General features: G+C 59.7%; 1 protein-coding gene across 1 annotated transcript; it reads right to left on the bottom strand.

Moving 5' to 3' along the window:
- Window positions 1-2,398: 2,398 nt before the first annotated feature.
- On the bottom strand, window positions 2,399-6,863 carry LOC106848501 (vitamin D(3) 25-hydroxylase-like). The gene is made up of 9 exons (XM_070506796.1): window positions 6,566-6,863; window positions 5,690-5,861; window positions 4,875-5,027; window positions 4,623-4,783; window positions 4,092-4,268; window positions 3,772-3,913; window positions 3,360-3,547; window positions 2,749-2,890; window positions 2,399-2,651 (listed from the first exon to the last, which is right to left on the bottom strand). Exons 1-9 carry the CDS (start codon window positions 6,752-6,754, stop codon window positions 2,473-2,475), a joined length of 1,503 nt encoding a protein of 500 aa, XP_070362897.1. The 5' UTR covers window positions 6,755-6,863; the 3' UTR covers window positions 2,399-2,472.
- Window positions 6,864-7,652: the final 789 nt, after the last annotated feature.

The raw sequence follows: 7,652 nt of genomic DNA, 5'->3' as shown, positions 1-7,652 counted from the left end.
TGGCTGAGGAGGAAGAGGTGGCAGGGACCCCAAGCTGGGAGGTAAGGCAGCTTGGCACCCCAACTGGAACATCCCCAGCATGGGTCCTACTGAGAAGCCCCAGAGCACTGCAGGGTAGGGAGGCCGTGGGGAAGGAGGCTGGGGTGGGGGCACCCCTAAGATCACTGGCCCAAACTGCCATCTCAGTGGAGCAAGGAGCTCTGTGTGGAGGGGAGAGGCAGTAAACATGGTGTGAGCAGAAAGTAGGTCTGAATCCTAGCCTCCTCTGATTTCCTGTGAAGTGAGGCCTCAGTTTCCCCATCTGCACAGTGTAGAACCTGTCTCATCCCACCACTGTGCTCCTTCCTTTCCAGGAAAGTAAAAAGATCCGGAAGGAGATGGCTGCACATCCTGCTGGTAAGAGAGGACCCCAGGTGCCTCCCTCCCTAATTTCAGTGACCTTGCAGAGGTCACAAATAGCCCAGCCCCTCTCAGACCCTCCTGCCCCAGAGAGGGAAGGGAAGACCCCTGGTGGCCAGATGCACCCACTTTCCTGAATGAGCCTCCCCCACCTCCCGCTTCCTTCCTGCTTGGCAGGAACTCAAGGCCACTCCCCGTGAGCTGGAGGAATACCTAGCCTTTTATCAATGTGGTCCTGCTGCCCTGCCATCAGGGACCCCTGGCCCTGGCGAAAGGTCCTCCCAGCAAGGGACCCACAGGGCACACTTGCTTGTGCTTTTCAGAGGCCTCTGAGGTGGAGAGCAAGGAGGAAAGGCCCGTGGGTAGGGTCCCCCAGCTCCTGAGGAAGCTGTGGCTGGGCTGGTTCCCAGCCTCTGACGTCCCCGAGACTCTGAACCACGAATGACGAAGTATCAATAAATCCACAGAGTTGCTGCTTCTGCAGACTTGCCTGCCTCCTCTCTGGGGCTTCATGTCTTCACAAACCCAGTGTGGCCCCGTCCACACTCCCTGTCCTGACAAGCTGCAGGAACGCCCCCTCCTGCCACCAAGCCCTGACATGACAGTAGATACTCTGGAGAGGCTGAAGGAGGCCCTGCTGGCTTTCTGACTTAGTGCCAAGGGACACATCAAATTCCCTGAGTGCTGAGAGCTGGGAGCTCCCTGTCATGAGGGCGCCTGGAAGACATTCCACCCCTGTCAGGGATGCCATTGGGTGAGGCTGATCTGGAAAAAGAGGCCTGGAGACGCTGCTTCTGCCCTGAGTGTTGGTGGTCCCTAAACTGTTACCTAAATGCACCAGGGGGTCTGCCCAAGACTCGGGTAAGCAGACAGTCATTAGAAACCCTTGGGCACTGCCTGTATGATCAGTCCAGAGCCAGTCAACTGTAGGGGTGGGGGCAGGGGGAGCATGGCAGTCTGTGCCCTTGGCTAGGGCTCAGGGCTAACAAGGTCACAGCCGCAGAGTCAGAGCAGTAAGTGAGGCCCCAGTGGCCATCTGGTACAACAATCTCATTGGCTGAAGGGGAAACAGAAGCCCAGGGCAGTGGGAGACTGGCCTAGGGTCATGGACTGTACTGGCAGAGCAAGGACAAGAGCCAGGGTATCCTCCTCCAGGGTCCCAAAGTGACCTCCTTCTCCTCTGGCCATCCCACTATCACATGGGTCCAAGGTTGATCCATGTTCCTAGGACATGCCTGTGGCCCACAGGGCTTATTCCCTGCTCTTGGCCAAGCCTGCTGAGAGCCTGGCCTGACACAGCCACTCTGAGGATGGTGTTATGGGTTGGAGCCCAGACCAGTGTACTCCTCCAGCTCCAGCCTGGCTGTGAGCAACTCCTACTGCTCAGTGGCCTGGACATGAGTATCCCTGAGGAGCTGAGAAAGGGAGACCCTCCTATCTTTGGATGACTAAGAGGGTCAGGGAGGTGCTCACTCCTGGACTGCCACCAGGCTTCCCAGGGAGGATGCTGGCACCTGAGGACTGAGCCTGTGTGTTAACCTGGCACATGCCTTCCCGGCCATCCTTGAGTTCCCCACCTATTGGGGTGTCATAGATGAAGGCGGGCAGCAGATTTGATGGTGCTGGCTGAGCTGCTGGCATGTGCTGTGAGTTGGGTGTCATTGGGCCTGAAATGTGTGTATCCAGACTGAGTAGGGCCCTCCCCATCCCCACCAGGGCCTCAGTGATGTCTCTCAGTAGACTATTCCACCTCCTCCTGTCAGGAGCCAGGACCTATGTGTAGATTTTGTCATTAATTTGAGTAACCAGTGTTGGGTCTCCATGGGTAACTAGGGGGTAAGCTGTCACCTTCTGAGCCTCAGTATGCCAGTCTCTCAAATGGGGTCAAATGCCACATAAGGCTTGATCAGGGAAGGGTAAGAGCTGGCCCTGGGGAGGCTGTTGAGGCCACATCACAGCCAGGAGCTGGTCAGGGGGCCCATAAGGGACTCAAACCAGGTTGGAGCATCATACTGGTTTATTGGACATCAGGACCCCTGCTGAGGAGTGGGTTCAAGGCTTGGTGTCACCCCTCTAGCGGGGCTCAGCGCAGAGCTGGTAGGGGGACGGGGTCACCAGGAAGCCAAAGACACCATGATCGCTGGGGCGGGGCTGCCCAGCGGGCACCGAGAAGCTGAAGCGCTGCAGGAGGCAGGTGAAGAAGAGGAAGAGCTCCATGCGGGCCAGGGGCTCCCCGAGGCACGAGCGGCGGCCTGTGGGTGGGGATGGGGGTCAGTGAGCCTGGGGGCCTGGGCTCCACGCCTCCAAGACTCCCCAGGAGGGGCAGCGAGCCGGGCTCCCCACAGGCACCTGCTGAGAAGGGCATGAAGGCCTCCTGCTTGACGAAGTGGCCCTGGGCATCAAGGAAGTGCTCAGGGTGGAAGCAGAAGGGCTTCTTCCAGACAGTTTCATCCTTCAGCACTGATGACAGGTTGGTGATGAGCGTGGTCCCCTGGCAGGAGATGCCTGGCATGGGTGTGGTCTGGGCTGGGGGATGCCTAGAACCCTGCCACCAAACGTGCTTGGGCCACACTCTCTGCCTGGTACAGACCTGATCTCTTGCAAGTCAATCTCAGCCCCAGAAGCTGCCTGGCACCCTCCCTGTCCCCATGTCATGCCCAAGTGACCTCCCTTCATAGGTGCCCTCATGCCACCTGTCCCTGCATGCATGGCTCCTCCAACACACTGCAGCATATTTTAGTTTGTCTTCTCCCCCCAGCCCCCCACTGGGGCTCTGAATGGACGGGGTCAGCCCTGCCTCTACTTCATCCCCATACCCTCCCAGGCTGGACACTTGGTGCCAGTGGAAATGAGAATTAGGTGGCTTGGGTTCCAGTCCTGGCCCCACCTGGCAATGGTAATGCTGGGGCTACCAGGGGGCACGTGGAGCTGGGCTGGGGTGAGGAGGGCCGCAGGCCTACCTTGGGGATGAGGAAGCCCTGCACTTCAATGTCGTGAGATGTCATGTGGGCCACGCCCAGTGGGATGATGTCCCCAAAGCGCTGAACCTCGTGGACCACGGCCATGGTGAAGGGCATGCAGGCCTGGTCCCCCATCTCTGGTCGCCGCGCCTGCCCTATCACCTCATCGATCTCCTGTTGGACACGGCCTGGAAAGACAAGCGTCCCCACAGTGGTCAGAACACAGGGGGCTGCACCCCAACCTCCTGACTCCCGTGCAGGGGCTGTGCCCATGTGGAGGAGGAGGTTACTTTGACCTGTGAGCAGGGCCCAGCCTCTGCTCAGAGCTCCTGGTGGCCATCCCAAGGTCGGGGTCCCCAGCCTGTCTGCCTCCACCCTGGCCCATCCCACCAGGCTTCCAGTGTGGGCTCACATTGCACATCTGGGTGCAGGATCATGAGCAGGAGCGCCCAGTCCAGCGTGGTCGAGGTGGTCATCATTCCGGCAGAGAACAGGTCAGCCACCAGCATGCGTAGGTTGTCATCATTGAAGCTGCTCTCCAGGTTCCCGTTGGCCTGGGCCATGCAGAGAGGGTGGGCTCAGGGGCAGAGTGAGGGAACCCCAAATGGCCTCTCACTCTGCACCCTTCAGCCGAGGTGCCCTAACGCTGGGTGATACATAGGCCCCACCTTGCCTGGGTTTGCATCATTGGGTCCTCAACCCACCAGCTTGTCCCTGTCCTTGGCAGCTCACCTTCTCCACTTCATCCAGGAAGGTATCAGTCAGGTCTCGAGGTGGTTGGGCCCGGTCCCGGGTTATCCTGTGTTCGGTGACCAGCTCATCTAGCAGGGCCATGAAGGTCTTATGCCCTGGAAAGACCTTAGCAGCCAGCCCGGGGATGTGCAGGAGCACGGGGATCGCGTTCAGCACCTTTTGGGGCCATACATGTACAGTCCTGGATCCTCACTGTGCTCCCTTGTTCACCTCCCCCAGTCAGTTCCCAGCATCCTCCAGGGTGTCTCCACCATTGACCTGGTTCCTACCAAAGTTGAGGCCTCGACACTGTGTCCTGACCTGGGCCCCAAAAGGATAAATCTAAAATCTACATCTCATGGGTTCCTGTGGCTTTGAACGAAAGAGGTACAAATTCTTTAGCCCTCCCCTGGGGCCGGCTGAGCCAAGGTCCCTCTCTGCAAATCCTCCTCCGCCGAGGCCCATTGCAGGGCAGAAGCCTTCTCCTTAGAGCTCGCCTGCAGGGCTCCTTGGCCTCCTCCACCCTCTAACCTCGGGCAGGAAGCCTGACTCCTCTTTCACCAAGTCCTCTGTTAGGTCCACGAGCTTGAGGAAGCGCGGGTCGTTGTAGTCGAAGCGGCGCCCGAAGGTCAGGGAGGCGATCACGTTGCTCACCGCTTTATTCAGGAGGGCGTTGGGGCTAAAGGGCCTTCCTGGAAGGGGACGGTGCAGGTCAGGGGGTCGCCTCCATCTCCTCTTCCCCAGCCTTCATCCCTGTCTCCTGGCCCTCAGCCCAGCACTCACCGGCCTGGTCGGCGAAGGCGGCACAGAGGTACGAGGCCTCCTCGGTCACCCACTGCTCCAGGGACTTCTTGCCCATGCCGAAGTTGCGCAGGGTGGACACGGAGAAGCGCCGCTGCTCCCGCCACGCGCGTCCAAAGCGGGCAAAGATCACCCCTGTGGGTGGGGCGGCCACGTGGGCGTGGCTCGGCTGTGACCTCGCCCCTCTTCTGCGCGCACACCTTGCTCACAGGCTCGCCTGCCCTTCCGTCAAGGCATCGATATTCCCCTGACCCCGCCCCAGGCTCTACTCTCTCAGTCCCGCCCGCTTTGGTGAAGGCCCCGCCCCTGCTCCCACCACCCAAACCACATTGGGCCCCTCAAAATCCCGCCCACTTTATACTCGCCCCTGGCTGGGGAAGGGTACAACTCTCTGTCCGCCCACTTTGCTCGCCAGCTCTACCCGCTGCGGGTAGTTCTTGGCCCCAATCTCCTCTCCACACCGTGACACTCTTCCGATTCAGGGAAGGCCCTGGCCCGCCCCATACCCGCCCACACTGACTCAGTCCCCCCTCTTTCCCGCCCACCCGGACGTCCCCTTTCTTCTCGCATTGGCCCGGTGCCCGTGCATTCCCTGCAAGTCCCCGCCTTCCGCGCCGCCCACATCCACCCCTCTCGAGCTTGGCGCAGGCTCCTTCCTCCGCCTGCCGTTCAACAAATTTGCTGACATATCCTTGCGCTAGGAGACCACCATCCTTCCTCCAATTGTGCCTGCCGGGTCTACGGTCACTGCGGTCCCAGTCCCTGCCGGGCGGCGGTGCCCCCCCTCCTCCGCTTGCCTTCGGAGCGCGGCCTGAAGCCCAGGTGCTCGAAGATATGTGCAGGTGGGCGGTCGGAGGTGTCCTCGCCGCGGTGCACCAGCGCCTCGCGCATGGCCGCCAGCCCGTTGAGCACGACCACGGGCTTCCAAGCCAGCTGCAGGCTGAACACGTCCCCGAAGCGACGCCGCAGCTGCAGGCCGAGGGTCGAGGGCGTTGGTGAAGCCTGGCCCCCCGCCCCGTTGCCAGCCCTAGTCTCCTGGCGCTAGCTTTGGGGGACCCCCGAGCTGCTGGCAGCTAGCACGTGCAAGGACTGTATTTGGCTTTGTTATGCTGGGGGTCACAACCTATAGGGTTGAGGACCTCACGTTGGATCACGCCACCCAGCTATGACTTTGCAGAGGTCACCGAAATTGTCAGAAGGCCAAGTTAGCATCCCATTTTACAGGCAGAAGAAACTGAGGTTCAGAGAGGTGAGCAATCAGGCCCAAGGTCTCACAGCAGCAACAGATTTGAACCTGATCACCGTCCCCTCTCAACTTCGACTTCCTGAATTAAATGGGGCTCATGAGCAGACTCCCCTCCCCCAATCTCAAGATCTTTCCTCCTGATGTCATCAGAAGGGACTCAGGCTCGCATAACTTATGCCATGTCCCACTGGATCCCAAACTCACAACCAAGTCCGTCCGCACTCCCGACTTTTGCCCTCTCTGACCTTTGATGGGAAAATTCAAACTGTCCCCCAGGCCCTGCCCAGCTGCCCTCCCCCAGGAGGCCTCTCACACCTGCCTCCTCCTTTCCACCAGCTCCTTGTCCAGCCTGTGGCTTCTCCACCACCCACTGTCTACTGCTAGCTGGATCCCCAGCACCTCTGTGCCTACCTCACACGTTCCTCACCCGAGTAAAGCTGCAAATCGAGTCCTGGAAGTCCACCTGCAGCAGGTTGCCCAGCCCAGGCAGGGGCATGGGGCCTGGGGGGTAGCGTGGGGCCCAGCGTTGGCGCCGATGCATCAGGTCCACCAGGAGCAGGAAGATAGCCACGGCCACGACCAGGAGCCCCAGTGTATCCCCGGTCAGTGCTCCCATTGCTACTTTAGTGGGCACTGGGCTCCTCCAGACACACTGGCACCCTTTACCACACCAGGCACCAGGACCAGGCCAGGCAGGGCTCTCTCACCAACCCTGAGGGTGTGACCAACCTGGGACCTCTTTATAAAGCAGCCAGACTGGCCTTTGCCCTCTGCCCTGAGCCTACCTGTTGGCATGACTGTGCTGCCAGAGGGTGCAGGGAGGGGCCGGGAAGGTCAGTGCAGGGGTGGCACAGAAGTCCTGTCCTTGCTGTTCTTTCCAGGTGCTTACCCTGGGTGTAGGTGGGAGGAAGTCAATATATCCCCCCTACCAGCCTGACTCCTTAGCATTGTATTAGCTTCAAGGCAGAACCAGGGATCTTTGGGCTTGATCCTGCCACTCTCCTGTCTCATTAGGCCTCTCACCCCCTAGTGTGGTGACAGCTTCATTCGCAGAACAAGTCCTTGCTTTCCCTTATCACACCTGCCTCCTCCTGAGAGGCCTTCCCCTGGAAGGTCGTTGGCACTTGTCTGATGATGAGAGGAACCACAGCGGCAGGGGGTGGCAGGGAGACAGAGGGGGCTGAGGTTCTCCATTTGTCCTTCACCTCACCCCACACACTTGACACACACAGACACACCTAATCACACACTTACCCTTTCCCAGACTCTTATTTCCTTGCTCACACATGTACACACACACAGAAACACCACACAGAAATCTACACACCCACAATACCACCCACACTCAGACAACACGTCAACACGCAAAGTCACACTTACACTCTGGTGCACAGATTCTCACACACAGACCCAGCACCAAGTGCCCTGGTTCTCATCAATGCCCCTGGATGCCTGCACGGGACCTCTTCTGATGCAGGCTGCTCCCCACAAGGCTCAGGGTCCTCGCCCGACTT

The sequence above is a fragment of the Equus asinus genome, chromosome 4 (assembly GCF_041296235.1).
Source record: "Equus asinus isolate D_3611 breed Donkey chromosome 4, EquAss-T2T_v2, whole genome shotgun sequence".
NCBI lineage: Eukaryota > Metazoa > Chordata > Mammalia > Perissodactyla > Equidae > Equus > Equus asinus.
The sequence above is the reverse complement of the archived record's forward strand: the minus strand, read 5'-3'. Positions and strand labels throughout refer to the sequence as shown.

What these genes read in the sequence shown, in the direction of transcription:
- LOC106848501 (XM_070506796.1), bottom strand. Translation starts at nt 6,754, where the DNA reads ATGGGAGCACTGACCGGGGATACACTGGGGCTCCTGGTCGTGGCCGTG. An exon ending in CGATTTGCAGCTTTACTCGG is followed by an intron (nt 5,862 to 6,565) that starts GTGAGGAACGTG and finishes CTCGGCCTGCAG; the next exon opens with CTGCGGCGTCGCTTCGGGGA. An exon ending in AGGGCTTCCTCATCCCCAAG is followed by an intron (nt 2,891 to 3,359) that starts GTAGGCCTGCGG and finishes ATCTCCTGCCAG; the next exon opens with GGGACCACGCTCATCACCAA.